General features: G+C 56.9%; 1 protein-coding gene across 4 annotated transcripts in view; it reads right to left on the bottom strand.

Annotated features, from left to right (window-relative positions):
* Window positions 1-16,530, bottom strand: part of ITPK1 (inositol-tetrakisphosphate 1-kinase) — a 165,094-nt gene extending 148,564 nt beyond the window's left edge. For 2 of the 4 annotated variants that reach the window (XM_034642106.1, XM_002923832.3), the window contains exon 1: window positions 16,317-16,530. In XM_034642106.1, coding sequence (XP_034497997.1) covers window positions 16,317-16,411 — 95 coding nt within the window. In that variant the 5' untranslated portion in view covers window positions 16,412-16,530. Of the gene's footprint in view, window positions 1-3,283; window positions 3,394-3,930; window positions 3,957-16,316 lie in introns of those variants that run through there. The other 2 variants (XM_034642109.1, XM_034642105.1) reach the window with 2 other exon arrangements.
* Between the last annotated feature and the right edge of the window lie 6 nt (window positions 16,531-16,536).

Genomic DNA, 16,536 nt, shown 5'->3' on the forward strand with positions numbered 1-16,536 from the left:
GGCAGCATTATCTACATGAGCAAGAAAGTGGAAAGAATCTAGATATTTGGTAACAAGAGTACAGCTCACTGTATTACCACACGGATGTCCAATAGAAAGGACTATTCCATCCTGATTAAAAAGCATGATGCTCCGTCATACTTTATTTTCAGGTGTGATAACGGCATTATGTTTATGCTTTAAGGCCACGCTAAAATATTTCCATGTGAAATCATATGTCTGGAGTTTGTTTCAAAATAATGCAGGGGAAAGAGAAAGCAGTATTAGCCGTAAGTCAATAATGGTTAACAGTATTGAGGCGGGGGTGGGGGTGTTCATTTCTTTATTCTTTCTTTTGTGTATGTTGGAAATTTTCATACTACAAGCTCCTAGAAACTACATTTTAGGAAGATCACTCCCAAGGCTGTGTAGAAACACGGATCTGTTTACACTACGGTGCCGTGCACAGAATGTGAGACACAACGCTGCACACACCATGATTCCAGCTCGGGGACGGTTACACACGAAACACAAAGCGGGGAAGCCATAGGGTGGAGGGGTGGAGGGACCCTGTGACTCTTCAAATTGTGTTCTCATAATGTTAAATTGTCTTCACGGAAGACAACAATCTCAGGGGAAAGGATGACATACATCCTTTCACTTCCTTGAGCTGGGACTCGCAGGAAGGAGGCACTGGCTGCTGGGGGATCCTCCGGGAGTATGTGGGGCTGGGAAGGTGGGTGGACTGTGCTGGAAACCACAGAAGGCAGCTGAGGAAGCTGTGGAGAGGACCCCCGGCCACCCCAAGGGCCCCAGCGCCCCGACCGCGCTGGCCAGAAGGCAGGAAGAGTGTGGGGCTGGGGGCTATCACCCAAGATCTGTCCTTCTCATTTAAGCAATCACACCAGCAGCTCCTTCCTTGGACCAGTTTTGAGACCAGAAACGACACTCAGCTCTCTAAAATTCATCTCGAGACAGAAGGGAAAAAAAAAAGATGATTTGGGGAAGAGGGTAAATTACAATCAGATCCCCACTATGTGCTAGAAACCACCCGCCACCAATTCAGCCATCATCTCTCTGATCCCCCAATCTAACCCGCAACTGGGTGTGGATGTTCCCATTTTACAGATGAGGAAAGGGAGACACCCTTCATTTGCCCAAAGTCAGGCATGCCCCAGGGGCGGGGGCTAGGTGCAGAAGCCGGCTAGCGATCGTAGGCCCGTCCGCCTCCCTCCCCAAGCAGCACCCACACTGGGGCCACACATAGGAGGGGTAGGAGGTAGAGGGCCCAAACCAGGCTGAGGCCCCTCCCAGCCTTAGACAGACGGCAGCTGGTGTTGTACAACCCCTAGAAGGAGAGAGGCTCCCCCCCCAAATTCACATGGCAGCCCTAACCCCTAATGTGATGGTGGAGCAGAGCCTTCGGGAGGAGAGTGGGGTTAGAAAAGCCTAGAAGGGCAGAGCCCCAGAATGGGGTGAGTGCCCTTAGATGAGGGCCCGCTGCGTTTCTGCCCTCCACGCATGGACACAGGGAGAAGGCCGCTGTCCATCAACTCGGAGGAGGGCTCTCCCCAGGAACTGGACTGCCAGCCTCCAGAACCAGGAGGGATCCACGCCTGTTGTTCAAGCTACGGGGTCTGCAGTATGTGTTACGGCAGCCCGAGCGGCCTCAGCTAAGGAAGAAAGCAAACTGCAAGCCCTGGGGGCGAGCGCAGAACCCCAAAGACAGCCGCTGAGGAGAGCCGCCGTGGCACAGCGGGCGCAGGGCGGGCACAGAGTCATCTCTACGCTGCAGGGAATGAAGAACAAAGTATAAGGCAGGAGAGCATAGGTCATGGGCCATCGCTGGTGTGGAAACAGACGTGGAGGGCCGTGTGTGCCCGCGTGTGTGTGCATGCGTGTGCGTGCACGTGGGCATACACACTGGCGTGTCAGACCCAGCACACGCCCAGGAGGAGGCCAGAACGTGGTCCCGGGGCTGCCTCCAGGGAGCAGGGTCAGATGTGAGGAAGACTGACTAGGATTTCACTTCTATCATGATGTCAGGTTTCAAGGAAGGTTTTTTTAGTGTTCACAAGCCAGATACGAATCTAGCAGGAGCAGCTCTGCAATTTCATGCCGACAAGTCAGCGAACTTCAACTTGGTTTCAAGGGCTCTGTTTCTATCAGCTGATAAACTGAAACGACCCCTCCTCACGACCTCCCATAACAGACCCGAAGAACTTCCCTGCGGGTCTCCATTGTCCAGCGTGACAGCTCGGGTCCAAACAGCAATCTCCCCAGCTGAACCGAAAGCAGGGGGTCACAGATTCATTTCCCAGGGCTCTGAGAGAGGGGCCCTCACAGACGCAGTCCGATGAAGGCCCCACAGCTAAGTGGCAGAACAAGACCTCAGCGCCCTGACCCAGGCTCCGGCCACCCCACACAGTCCCAAGAAGCTCCTGGGGGGCTAGCAGAGATCAGGCCAGCCCTGCTTGCTGTCCACGGTGGCCACAGCAAAGCAGAGTGCCCGCTCTCCCTTCCACCGCTTTCCCCCAGCACTACCTCTATCTATCCACCCCTGGAGGCCACACCACCAAAAAAAGGCCTCTGAGAATTCTGGAACACGAAGGCAGAGGTGACCTGCCAGGCAGGCCAACAGCTCTGGGCTGGGCAGCCCCTGGCTTCTCAACAGTCCCCACTTCCTCGCTGGTTCCAGAAAGGAACCAAAAGGGACCTCAAGCCCTAACTGGTCCCCATCACCCTGAGCCTTCTCCCAGCCCCCAGCCTAGCCCTTCTGCCAGGGGCCCTCAGGACTGGGGCCCCGAGGTGTCCAGGCCTGGGTCTGGACAGTCCCCATTCCCTTCCTCCCCCTTCCAGGTGGAACTCATCCCGTTGTGTCCTCCCGCAGCTCCCACCGGGCCTGCTCAGGGGTGAAAGGGCCAGGACGTCAGCTAAGCGCCCTGCACCCACGCGCCCCCCCGCAGGACGGCCTGAGTTTCCCTCCAGCTCCACAACCCCAATCAGAGTTCACAGCTGCAATGTCCTCCAGGCTCCTGGCCTGGGAAGGAAAGACACCTTCTAATTGTTTCCTTGTGCACGGGACAAGGCCATCGGTAATAGTTTACATAACACGGGACTGTTTCACCCCAAAACACTGTCCAACACCAACATTCCACACAGCATAGCGGGACAGGGAGGACGTCAGCCTTCACCCCGGACTCCTGGCGGCCTTTCCCCAAGGCCCCATCAAGCTCCATCCCTCAAGGCAGAATTACGTAAGCCCTTTCTCCAGGATGCCCAGAGTCGGGCCCTCAGAATTTACCTGTGTCCAGCCAGCGGTGGGTTTACCTGAAGAGAAAGACGGAGCCAGGGGCCCAGCTTGTGACTCCGACCTGTGGGCGTGCTCTTCACTCCCCTCTCAGCAGCGGTGCCCTGGCCCAGGAGACCACATGTGAACCCTCAGCCTGGCAGAAAGCACCCCTCACCCTCACGCCAGCAGGCCAGGGAATCCAGAACCAGGGAGCGCCCCTGCCCCCCAGCCCTTACTGCCCAACGGCCATCACAATCTACTCAGTGAGCAGTCCCCAACTTCCTCCATAGGGTCTGCCCTGCCCACACCCAGACCATGTGGTGGGGAAAGGGGCACTCCCTGGCCCCAACAACGGATGGGCTCAGGCTCACCCACCAGCGTCAATCAGAACTAATCCTGGATCCCTTGGGACCTGCACCTGAGTTGGAGGGAGGCCCTAGAGCCAAGGTCCCCAGGTCTGAATCCCAGCTCTGCCACCTGCTAGCTGTGTGACCTCGGCAAGTTATCCTACCCCTCTGTGCCCCCGTTTCCCCTGATAGGAAACAGGGGTACCCCAAGCCCACAGCCTGTGAGGGCCTGAAGTGCAGATCACATGAGAGCGCCCATGAGGAACTCAACACACCGCCTGGCTCAAGATAAAGGTCAGTGTGAGGTCTCACCTGGAGCCACTCTGCCTGGGAACTGGGCCAACATGAGAGAAGCCAGGTCCTGGAACATCATCTGAGCCCCTGAAGCCACCTTCGCCTGAGGCCAGAACTCTGCATGGAGATGACACGTACGAAGCCCCATCGTCACTGTGCCCGGTCGGCACCGAGGCTTCTGCCAGAATCAATACATCCCCGTGACTTGTAGGAATCAGCTATACCATCGACATTCTGCTCAGATCATTAACTTCATCCTGACACTGTCAACAGTGACTGAGAGAGGGAGAGGACGTGACGACGCGGCTGCCAGGGTGTCCTCCAGCAACAGAGACAGATTTGCAGGCACAAAGCCAGGTCCACAGGTGTCATTCTCAGGGGAGTCCCCCATCCGCTGCTGGTACCGAGGCACCCACAGAACTGCCCACGTCCCACATGGCTGCCTCGAGGAAGGAGGGGCCTGTCCACTCCCCTACCCTTCCCAGGGGAGCTTCTGGAATCCAAAGAGCTGGCCCTTCAGCACTCCCAGCAAGGCTGGAGGAAGATGGGAAAGACCACAGGAGTGGGTGGCCGTGGAGGGACCCCAAGCATCTGGGCCCAAGGACCAACACGGCCCATCCTGGCCAGGGATGGCTGGCCAGATGGCCCAGAACAGACCCTGCCTCACCCTCGCACATGGCTCCCTGGAGGCCAAAGGCAGGGGGTGGGGAGGGGGGCACGTGTGGGCTCTGGAGCTGAGGCCCCAGCCCCGCCAGCCACTCAGCCGCGTGTACCAACCTGCCAGGCTGGCACTCAGAGCTGTAAATCCTCATCTGCAAAGACCCCTTGCAGCTCAAAGGTTCTGGAAAATTACTCCTTGGAGACAGTGAACCTCTGTACCTCACCAGAGGACCTTTACTCTGCTGTCACCTGTAGGCAGACACAACGGGTCTGGTTACAGGGAGGGGAGCGAGGCCCAGCCTCCTTCTCCTTCAAAGACAGTCTCTGGCCCGGAGGAGGGCAGGGGAGACCGCATGCTGAGCACCCCCTGTGCACAGGCACGAGGCCAACTCTTAACAAGGCGGAAATCAAGGCCCAGAGGGCCGAAATGCACCCGGGGTCACCCATCCAGTAAGAGGCCAAACCAGGGTTCAAATCCCACCACCAACCAAAACACACGTTGTCCCCGGACGTCACCGGGAACCACGGCTGGCCTCCCCAGCTGAGCAGGTATCAACGGAGTCAGCACCTAAATGTCCCGAGTCTGGGCGAGCGGGACTTCCAAACGAAATTGAAAGGGAAAAGGAGAAAAGCTGATAACCCAGGGCGCTGGGCACCAGCTGCTGGAAAACAGCACCGATCAAAGGAAGGCCATCCTCTTCCCGTCTTCCGGACCCATCTGGCGAAAGCAACAGCGAACACCTCTGCCATGGTCACGGGTACAGCCTTGGCTTCCCGCAGACGGCTGTTCAAACCCTACCCCCAGGAGTGACAAGCTAGGAACCCGGGGAAGGCTCACGGACCCCCTTCTCTGAGCCTCTGATTCCCTATATGGACTGAGAGCCTTCCCGGGGCAGCTGGTCTTGCGTCACTGGAAACACTGTAGCAGGGTGGACCCTGTGGTCTCGGGCAGAGGCCAGTGTGCACTGCGGACCGACAGCGCCCCCCACACCCACACCCGGGGCAGCCGGCGGAAGCACCCTCCTCCCTGCAGGCACTTCTCCATTTACAGACAAAGGCCTCTGCGAGGGCTCCGGCCTGGACCTTCCTCCCCAGCTCAGGGAGGAACCAGGCTCCCGAACCAGCCTCAGCACAGCCCCCAGCTTGGCTGCGCCCAGGTCAAGGTGCAGGCCAAGGCGTCTGGGGGTGGATTCCCCAAAAAGCACAACTCCTTCCCACCCGGCTCCCAGCCCTGCCCACACCTGCTCACAGATGAGGCAGGAACAGGCCCTCGGAGGGAATGGTCAGACTTCCCCTTTCTTTTCAAGGACCCCGCAACAAATCTTTAGGAAAAGACAGAAGAATAAAACAGAAAATAAACTTTAGTGTCCATGAGGCCAAGTTCAAACCCAAGCTGTTCCTCTTATTAGCTCTACAACTCAGGGCTACATCTTTCTGGGCCTTCATTTCCCCATCTGTAAGATGGGTAAGGGGCAGGGGTGCCTGGTGACTCAGTCGGTGAAGCGTCTGCCTTCAGCTCAGGTCATGATCTCAAGGTCCTGGGATCGAGCCCCATGTCAGGCTCTCTGCTCAGCGGGGAGTCTGCTTCTCCCTCTCCTTCTGCCTGCCTCCTCCCTGCTCACGCTCTCTGTGTCATTTATTCTGTGAATAAATGAAATCTTAAAAAAAAATGGGTGAGGTGCAAAGAGGAAATTCCAACCAAAGAGAAACCAACAATGGGAGCAACTGGCTGGCTCAGGCGGGAGAGTGGAGGACTCTTGATCTCAGGGTTGTGAGTTCAAGCCCCATGCTGGGCGTGCCGAGTAGTTAAAATAAATAAATAAAATTTTAAAATTTTAAAAATAAAAAAGTAAGAGCCCAAAGAGGAACCAACAGTCCCACAGCACTGAACATTGCTGACAAAGATGCCCAGGATCCTAAGAGGGCAGGAGCCAGTCCTTCCAGGTGGGGCACCTGGGGCTCACAAACACCACGACCCCCATGCCAACATGCTCCTCCTCTCCTCTCCAAGGGTCCCCTCCCAGCCCTGGGAGAACAGAAGACAACCCCACACACCTGTCCCCCATACCACCCTCCTCTCTTAGGGGCACAGCACAGCAAACGTTCCCTGGAAGGGCTGGGCTGTCCCTGGGGCCAGATGGGACTCTGCAGGGCTCACTGCTCTATGGCTCCCCACAGCCCAAGACTGGCCAGCATGCAGCAGGCACTCAGTAAATACATGTCCTGTGACTGCTTGAAGGAATGAATGGGGTGCTTTTTAAAAAGATGGCTGGGCCCACCCCAGACACTCTGGGTGGCGGGGGGGAATGCGGCCCAGAAACCTGCACGAGCAGCCCAGGGTGGCACCCAGATGTTTCCTCACCTCCACACCCCAGCCCTCCACTGCCAGATGGAAATAGGGTATAAGGCAGAAATGAAAGCCAAACCCTCTGCACCCACCCACCCTCCTCCCCGGGCCCTCCCAGGAAGCAGTGAGCGGGGAGGCTGCAGGACCCTCACACCAGAAAAGGATCAGGAAGGGAGGCAGGGAGGCTACCTGTCCGCCCTGGGCTGGGGGCTCCCACCACAGATATGTCAGAGGCCCCAGGCCCCAGCTTGGACAGGCAGGAGGGCTGGGGCGGGGGCCTCCTAGGGAGAAGGGGGAACACCATTATTCATGATGCACCTGCCACGCTCGCCAGCCCCGGAGGTGGCAGTATTATGCCCACTGGACAGAGCAGCGGAGGCTCCAGGAGGCTCTCCAGTCGTCTACAGCCGGTCGGGCAAGTCTTGCGCTCCGAGTTTACGGCCATCCCCCCGCCTACCACCCCTCTGGGCCCTGTAACTGTCCACTGAGAATGCTCCGAAAAGAACACTCTGATTTGCTTCTGAAACGGTTATCAAGCCAACAGTACCTGGATGCTACATTCAAGATGGGGGCAAAGACCACCCGTCAGTGTAGACGCAGCACGGTTTCAGAAGTCAACTAGCCACCAGGGTGAATCCCAGCTCTGCGATTCGCAGCCCTGACCAGGCAGGTCATGTCACCTCTCCCCAGGCCTCGGTGTTCCCATCTGGCACATGGAGACACGCCACCCACCTGGGAAGGCAGATTTCCCATCGGCAATAGTGCCTCACCTGTGGTAGGTTCTCGCTCCGCTCTGACATGAGCCACTGATTTGGGGATGCGGGGGGCAGGACCATCACCACAGCCTTCCGAAGCATGGAGGTCCGCAGAGACGAGTCCCAAGTCCCAGCTTCACGGCTCGGGCTCCAAGACCTCTGATGCAAAGCTAACGTGCATGCGGAAGAAACTGCAAAGTGGGGACGCACGGACTGGACCGCTGCTCCCGCTCCCAGCCCTGGCCTGACGACCCGTGTGACATCCCCAGGATGTGACATCCCCAGGACTATCTCCTGTGCAAAAGCTAGCTCCTGTCCAGCCTCAGGACCCACCTGTAAGTAATTCCACTGCAAGCCAGCAGCCAGAGGCAAGAAATGTTTAAAAGAGAAGAGACGATTGCGCAAAAGGTAGCAACCAGCAAGCTGAGCGCCCAGGACGGACTGGCCTGGGAACCTTTATATCCGGATGCCCTCCCGGAGAGGCCCTGTCCCCAGGGACCACTTCTCACCTGTTTAACTTGGCATTAAACATGCCTGACAGTTTTCGGGTGAGGCCCTAGTAACACACTTTGGGAAAGGACGGTTTGGGTTTCCCAGAAGAATCCCCAGGGTACTGATATGGACAGAAGACTCCCAGACCCCTGCTCTGGAGATTTTTAAAGGGAAGCGGGTAGACTGAAGGATGTGTAGTTTTCACCAGTGTCCCAGGTGCTTCTTTTGTTGGGCACGTTGGCAAACACTGGCCTGGAGGAAAGTAAATGTCTGTTAAAGAGAGCAACCTGCAGTGGCTTCCCTCCCCCACCCTCAGACCCCACCTTGAGGCCTCACCTGAGCTTTGGGAAAGGGCAATGGTCAGCTGGCCTGGGGCCTACCACCAGGGGCAAAGGATCCCCTCTACCCCACTCACAAGGCTCAAAACTGCTGGACTGGGCCAGACCAGAGGGGAGCATGGAACTTCCAATCCCACGCCCTCAGGACCCCCAGAGCGTGGCTGCAGCCTCAGGTGGGAAGAAGGCCCCAGAGTCACCCACCTGACCCCCCATTACACTGCCAGTGAACAAGGATACCAAGGACACTCTACTGCCTTCTTTGACTACCTGTCTAAAGTGGAAACCAGCCGGCCTTTCCCTAAACAGCTGCCCAAGGTCCACATGGAACTCAGGGTTACGACAGAGGCAGGCCAGGACATGTGGCCTCTCAGCAGCAGAAAACACCCACCCTGTAGCTCATTCAGCTCCCAGAAGAAACGGCTCCCAGCTTCCTTGGTTAAATATCACCTCCTCAGAGAGGCCTCCTCTGACCACACGGTGCTAAAGTGGCTGCAGGCACCCCTACCACAGGTCTCCCCTGTTTACAGGCTTCCTGACACTAACTACCCTGTGTGGCATATAAGTGCATCTGTGTGCTGACTTAACCTTCATCTCCCCCAACCATGTGGGTGCCTGAGGACAGGGACCAGCATGCAGCACGGGGCTGGCCAGGTGCCTGCTCAGGATATGTATGCTAAGTGGGGAGAAAAAAAAAAAAAATGAAGGCATGAAGCCCAGGAGTCCCTCCCTGGCCTGGACTCCCCCCATCTCCCCTCACCCCAGGGTTTCCTTCTGGGCCCAGGGCAATCCAGAGCACTCCAAAAGCCAATGGCTTTTGGCTGAGCCACAGGGACATGGAAAAGGCTTCCAAACCCACCAGTCAGCTCCTTCCTCCACTAAGAGATAGTCTTTTGGGCTCCTACCACGTGCACTGTCGGAGGCCCTGGGTTTCAGCCACAAACACAACTGCAGGTCTCCACTTCTACAGAACGACCCTCCAAGATGTTGACCGCAAGTCCAGAGAGAGAGAGAGAGACAGAGAGAGAGCGCACAACCACTAGGGGCTGAAGATTCCGAGAGAGAGAGAGAGAGAGAGAGAGAGAGAGAGAGAGAGAGAGGAAAATCACGGGCACCTCTCAGAAGCTGTCTTTGGGAGGGACGTCCGCCTGACTGTGTGTCCTGATTCCCCCTCCAGGGGCAGTCAGTGACTTAGCAGTGGGCTCTGCCGNGGGCGGGGGGGGGGGGGGGGGGGGGGGGCTGTTCCACAGTGCCACCAGGCGACTTCCTCATAGGAGTGAGTCTCAAATCCCCGGAGACAGTGACAGACCCACCCTCTGAGCCCTAAAAGCAGGGTGGGGGGAGGGAACAGTCCCAGGAGGTGTCACAGTCCTCGGCCTAGCACCATGACAGGCCTACAGAAACCAGCCCGTGAGGCCCAGTGGGGGAAGTGCAGGCCACAGGGCGGCTGCTTTCTGAGGGAGGCTTGCAGCAAGCAAGACAAAGCCCGAGGAATTGAAGCGAATTCCAATGGCCCCAGGGGAATGGCCCAGCTGCTCCACCAGGCACCCTGGCCATACCTCTGGAGGCAGTGCTGTTTGAAAGGGGGCTTCAGAGGGCAGGGGGGAGGACACACTGGTCTTGGAGTCACATCTCTCTGTGTGACCTTGGACAAGCCACCCCACTCCGCCAGGCCCGGGTCTCCCTCTTGGGAGTCCAACCCACACTCTCCCCCAGGCAAGGCCACACATCATCCAGGCCAGCTTCCTGCAGGCCCCTGGAGGTGGCGGGAGGCTGGGGTAGGCCCGATGCACGCAGGAAGGGGAAGGAGCAGGTGCGCAGCTCCTGAGTGATGTGCTTCCTAAAATCAACCTCACTTTTTAAAAAGGAGGTACCAGAACATTCCCTCAAAAAGCTAGCTTACCAGCTGAATTCACAATATGAGTGGGAACAGAAACCCTATTGACTTGCAACCGTTCGGGAATTGCACTCATGAAGCACTTCACTAAGCATTTACCGAATGCCACGGGGGAGACATAACCAGCGGGGGCAGGGCGGCCTGCTGGTTAGGGAGGGAGGTGCCAGCCCGGTGCCCAGGTGAGCCCAGCTCTGCACCGGCGCCTGCCTAATGCAGTCAGGCCTGCATGGGAATCAATGTCGCCATCAAAAGAGAAACGCAAATCCACAGTACCATCCCACACATGCGTGTGGCCAAGATCAAAAGCGTCTGCCACGCGGCAGCGTTGGGGAGGAGGTGGGTAACAGGCCCTCCCCTTCGCTGTCACCTGTGAGCAGCACCACCTCTGTCTGGGTGAGCCGCTTTAGAACTCCCCCGAAAAACTGCCTGTGCCCTTTGACCCAGCACTCCCTCATCCAGCCGCCCTGAGCACCCAGGCGATGGGGCAGGGCACTGGCTGCCCCACTGTCTACATGTAGGGGGGCGCAACCAGCTGGGGAGGAGGGTGGGACCACTCAGCCAGTAAAGAAATGCAGCAAGTGATACGGACGTGCCTCCCAAGGAAGCAGAGATGTGCTATTTCTCTTAAGACACGGTGTTCCGTGAAAGGAGCCGTGGCCAGAACACACGTGGGCCCGTCTACACAGTACACGTGGAGAGGGAGGCTGCCGGTGGCAGTGGTCCCTGAGCGCTGGGAACTTGGCAACAAGAAGAAAATGGACTTTTTACGTTCACAAAGATAAAGGAAACAAGAGAAGTTGGAATAATCATAACACAATTGCTCCTGAAGACTCGGCATTTTCGGGAAACCCAGCCCAAACTCCTCTTGGATCTGCAAACTTTAAAAAAGAAAAGGAAGGACTCTGGTGCATTAACAGAGATCTTCTCAAGTTCTCATCGGTTCAACAGGCGAGGGCAGCACCCCTGCCCTCCCAGAGCCCGTGTGAAAGGAGAACAGGACAGTCCCTGAACCTTGGCTGGGACGTCAGACCCAGCACCCCACACCCAGCAGGCTGAGCTGGCGGCACCCATCGTGGGCCTCGCGGGTCCCTCACAAACAGCCCAGACCACGAACACTAGATCCACAAATGCCAGAGATCCTGGAGTGGGGAGGCACGTGTGGGCCGAAGCACACTCACCCTCCAGGACAGCCGCCCGAGCGCCAGCAGGACGACTGCCCCTGAGAGGCACGCACAATGTCACATGCCCGGATTCCTGGCTCCTTCCGTGCACACAACCCTGAGCTTCATAACTGTAAACATCCTCACTTTGCATCGGGGAAACTGAGGAACGGAGGGCCCAGGGTCACATGGCTGGTCTGTTGGGGAGCCAGGCTGGAGACCAACAGATGGACTGTGCAGATGGACAGCTTCTCCTGCTGGAAACCCAGCTTTCTCCCTTGGAGGCAGGGAGAGAGCATTTCTTTGCAAGGCTAAGTTATGGGCAGTCTCAGGGCACTGGGGCAAAGGACACACAGTCACACGGTCAGTCCCTCCTCCCACCCCTACACCCCCGAAATGGGGCACACCCCAGACATTAAGTCAGACACCAATACTAGCCCACAGACAAGCATCACTTCATCCTGGAAAAGATGCTCCTTCCTCCCGCTAGGAATCTCCTGTAAGAATTCCAGTCCAGGATGCTAAGCCATCCCGGCAGAAAGGGACCTTCGAGACACCCCCTTTTAAAGGAAGGAACGTAGGACGAGGAGAGGGGAGGGCCTGATGGCACCCAAGCCCGCCCTGGCAGGCTTCCCCGGCCAGGTCCCTGTGAACACCACACTCCCAGCTCCGCGAGGGCAGGGGCTCCGCCCTGCTGCCCCCAGACCTGCTGCCTCTCAGGCCCAGCCTCCAGAAGGTACTCAGTAAACCGGAGCGTCAGCGGGCTCCGAGGCAACTGTACAAAGGGTCGCTGGTGGGAAAGTCCGCGACAAGAACGTGGTCTGAGATTGCTCCATAAACACATTTCCTCCGGGCTCGTCGGTCCTGCTGGCCTCCAAGGTTCTCGAGGACGAGAACCCCACAGACTTTCTTCTGCTTTTGGAGCCTCCAGGAAGGCCCAGCCTGACCTGGGCAGAGAAGAGACCTAACGAGGAAGCCAGGTCCTCCGGTGAAGTGGCCTCGGGACTGGGCCCAGGGAAAGCTGGCGGGCTGTGCGATCTCTTCCTCCCACTCCCCAAGCCTCAGTGTCTCCACCCTTCTGTCCCTGGGCTGCTGGGACATGAAGTGAGACGAGGTGCCTGCAAGGCCCGCATGACAAAGGCAGCTAACGCAACAGTAAAGACGGACAGAGTGCCACCCACGTCTTCAACATGGAGATGCTTCAGGAAGCCCCGTGACTTTCCACCACCTTCCCCAGCACAGGTTCAGCCGCAGGACAGAAAAGGGTGAAAGGCCAAAGAAATGGAGAAGGAACACGGAAGAGAACACTCACAGAGGAACAGAGGGGAGGGGGCCAGCCAGCATTTCCACACAAGACCCTGTGGAGAACGTAAAAAATGAAAAATTAAAAACCTCCCCAACATTTCCAACCACCAGCTTTCTTTCTTTGCTTCCCCTGGGAAGTCCCTCCTGGGCATCTTGAAAAAGGCACAAGGAGAGAGCGTGAGGGAACCGTGAGACTGTGCCAGCATGAGCAGAAGGGCAGGGAGGATGGTGGAGAAAAAGAGAACTCAACCAGAGCCTCATCCCCATCCCTGTCCCCATCCCCGAGGGGGGACGACACCGAGGGGAACGATGGGAACAGACGTTGCCACTGAAGACAAGCTGAGTCGAAGGCTCATCTGTCCACCAGCCAGGGGGCCGTCCCATCTAGGAGCCCCAGGGGCGTGAGGGGTGGGTCCTTACGCCTACCAGACAGATCCTGGCAGGCCTGGGGGCCAACCCCCACCCGCCGCCAAAAATGTGCGATGCCCTCTGGCAGAACAAGGCATTACACACTTGAAAGGGCAGGACTCTGCTTTGCAAGGAGAAGTGTGTCCAGGGCGCCTGGGTGGCTCAGTCAGTTGAGCGTCTGCCTTCGGCTTGGGTCATGATCTCAGGGTCCTGGAATCGAACCCCGCGTAGGGCTCCCTGTTCAGTGGAGAGCCTGCTTCTCTCTCTCCCTCTGCCCCCCCCAACACTCGTGCTCACGCACTCTCTCTCACTCTCCCTCTCTTGCTCGCTCTTGCTTTATCTCAAATAAATAAGTAAAAATCCTAAAAAAAAAAAAAAAATTTTTTTTTAAAGTGTCCCCAGGACAACACGGCAGCAGCTGGACCCTGTGAAGGTAAGAAGGTGCCCAAGCAGAAAAGGCTTTCTGTGGGGGTCTCCAGGTCACAAGGTTGGGCCCGTTCTAGAAGTTCGCCCCTCTCATGCCTGTCTCCCCATTTGTACAACAAAGGTGCTAGATGACACGATCCCCAACACCCCTTCCTGCTCTACGATTTTTACAAGGCTTGACATCCAACTAAACAACTCATCTGGTCCATTCAGGCCATCCTCTCCGGCGCTGACACTGCCCTAAACATTCAGAGCAGAGCTTCAAACCATTTTCAAACATTTCTGGACTTTCTCATCAGAGAAAGTCATGGGCAATTCATCATCCATCAAAACAGGAACATTGCACCTCCAGATTGTGAATGTCAAAAACAGGACAGTGTCAGCTCTCGGGCCACTAAAAATCACACCAGCATTCATACAAACACAACAGCAGCAAAGGGCTCTGGCCGCCCTGTCAAGAAAGGGAGCTTTCTGTACCCAGTCTAGAAATGTGGCCACCAGGGGGCGCTTCCCTGAAAGTAATAAAAGAAAAACTCTTGGTGTTTTCTTTTCCTTCTTAAGCTTAAGGGACAAAATATCTAGAGCCTCCCTAATGAAAACACAAGTGGGGCTTCCTGAGGTTCTAGAATGGCCCAGATGCTTTATGTCTTCTCTTTGAAGCCAGTATTCTGGCCAGAAGTAGGCATCCGGACCCTGAGGGCAACAACCTTTTCTGAGAAATTAACCTTCCGTGCTGGATTTCCCCCAGAATGGTTGACATCAGGGCTTGCCCTGAATGCCCCTCCAGCCCTGCTTAAAGGTAGGGGGAGTCCATGCGGAGGGAGTGGCAATCTGCAAGTCCAGCAGCAGGACCCAGCCCCGAGTCTGGGCTAGAACTGTGTTGCAAGAGGTTCCTAATTAACGAGCAAAACATACCAGCCAGATGACAAGCCTCATGCTTTAGCTGCAGACACAGGATGACACAAATACAGAGAGACCTCAGTGGAAAAGGGTGCAAGGTATTAACTGGGATCTCCCAAGACTCAGATGACTGCAGGAGGAGCTCCGGGACCTAACACCAGCATGGGGCTTCAACGATACATCAAAGGGACTTCTCCACATTTCTCCTGTGTCTAGGGCATTTTTTCCACAAGTGTGTGTGTGTGTGTGTGTGTGTGTGTGTGTGTGTGTGTGTGTGTTATCTGCGGTGCAATGTTCAAGCACCCTTCTTTAAGGTTCTAAAGTCCTCGGACCCATTTTCAAAGTTCTAGCTTCGAGTTCCTCCTGATTTCCCTGTGAATTCCCCGGCTGCTTGGCATGCCCTACCGACCATGAAAAGCTTGCTTTCTCCTGAGGAAGCCAGCCTGAGAAATGGCAGCCAACTCCATCCCCAGGCCACAGGATGCAGAGCCAGGAGCAGTTTTATATAAGGTGTGCCCTTCTGGCTGCAGAGAGAACAGTGTCTGGAGGGTCTGCCCAGGGCAAAGGAGCAACAGGCCCTCGGGACAGGCAGGAGGGGCACAGAGGTGCCATAGGCCGGCAGGTGACCGGCTCAGACCCGCCACTTGCTCTGCGCACCAGGAGATAAGGAAACCCAATTGTTCAATTCTGCAACATGTTTGGGGGCCTAACAGGGACAAAAGTGCAAGTAGAACACATTTCCAAGAATCAAATCTATCAAGTGGAGACACTGCAAAACAAAAGGATTCCACCTAGACTTTGCAAAAGGCTTGGGGAGCCAGATTCTCTTAGGCTTTTTCTTTTACCTAACAGCTTCCCAGAGGTAAAGCCACAGTTGTACAGCAAGGTGAGGTATACCTGGACCAACACTGGATGCTTCCATAATAGACTAGGAATGTGATCTTATTAAAACCCATGAATCTCCACCAATGAGCACCAGCATGGGGGAGGGGGGTTGTCAGGGGGGGCGTCAGACAGAGAAAGGCTATTCTAAACCACATACATTTATCCCACATCCTCTGCACCGGCCACTCCCTAGCTGTGGGACCCCAGGCGGGGAGACCCCCTCTCTGCAGATCGCTCCCCCTTCTCAGACACGTGGCCCAGAATCACCACCCCGGTCAAGTATCAAGGCTGGTGCAAGGCTCTAATGAGACAGCAAATCACCACATACATGCCAAGTATCGCTACTCGCCGCACACAGGCTTAACCCAGTGACATGCAATGACAGCTTCAAGGGCTGCACACGCATGGCACACAGTAGGTGGTCCGCAAACATACGAACAGCGGTGCCCTTCTCCACGAAGGGAAGGGAACGAAGGAAGAAAAACACTCCAGTCCAAAAGTAACCTCCAGCCACAGGCAGACGGCGTGGACTCCCCGATTTCCCAGGTCCCTCTGCCACCTTTAGCAGCGTCCCCAACGCGCTCTGGGCAGCTGGGGGCTTCCCGGCCGGGGGTCACAGTGCACCTGAGAGCCCCGGTCCGTGCCACACCGCCCATCCTGGCCGCCGCTCCCCTCGAGCACCGCCGGCGGCCACCACAACCACCTGGCCGCTCGGACTCAATGTCCCCCGCGCACCGCTCCTTCCCGAACGCTCCAGCCTCCTAAAGCAGCCGCTAAGGCTGAACCGGGCTCGGGCCGGGGGTCCCCGGGCGCCGGGGCCCCGTCCCTCCTTACCTGCATAGCTCGGCGAAGGCCTGGAAATTCAGCTTCTTGATTTTCTTCTCGCTCAGCCAGTAGCCAACTCTCTTCCCTTTCAGAAAGGTCTGCATCTTCCTCCTCGGGCGGGGAGCTCGGGTCCGGAGGAAATAGCCCACAGGCCGAGTGTGGCGGCCCGGCGCGCGCCGCGAGCGTGCGGGCACCTCCTCCGGCGGCGGGGACGCGGAACGGGGCTCGG

This window comes from Ailuropoda melanoleuca, chromosome 14 (genome assembly GCF_002007445.2).
Source record: "Ailuropoda melanoleuca isolate Jingjing chromosome 14, ASM200744v2, whole genome shotgun sequence".
Lineage (NCBI taxonomy): Eukaryota > Metazoa > Chordata > Mammalia > Carnivora > Ursidae > Ailuropoda > Ailuropoda melanoleuca.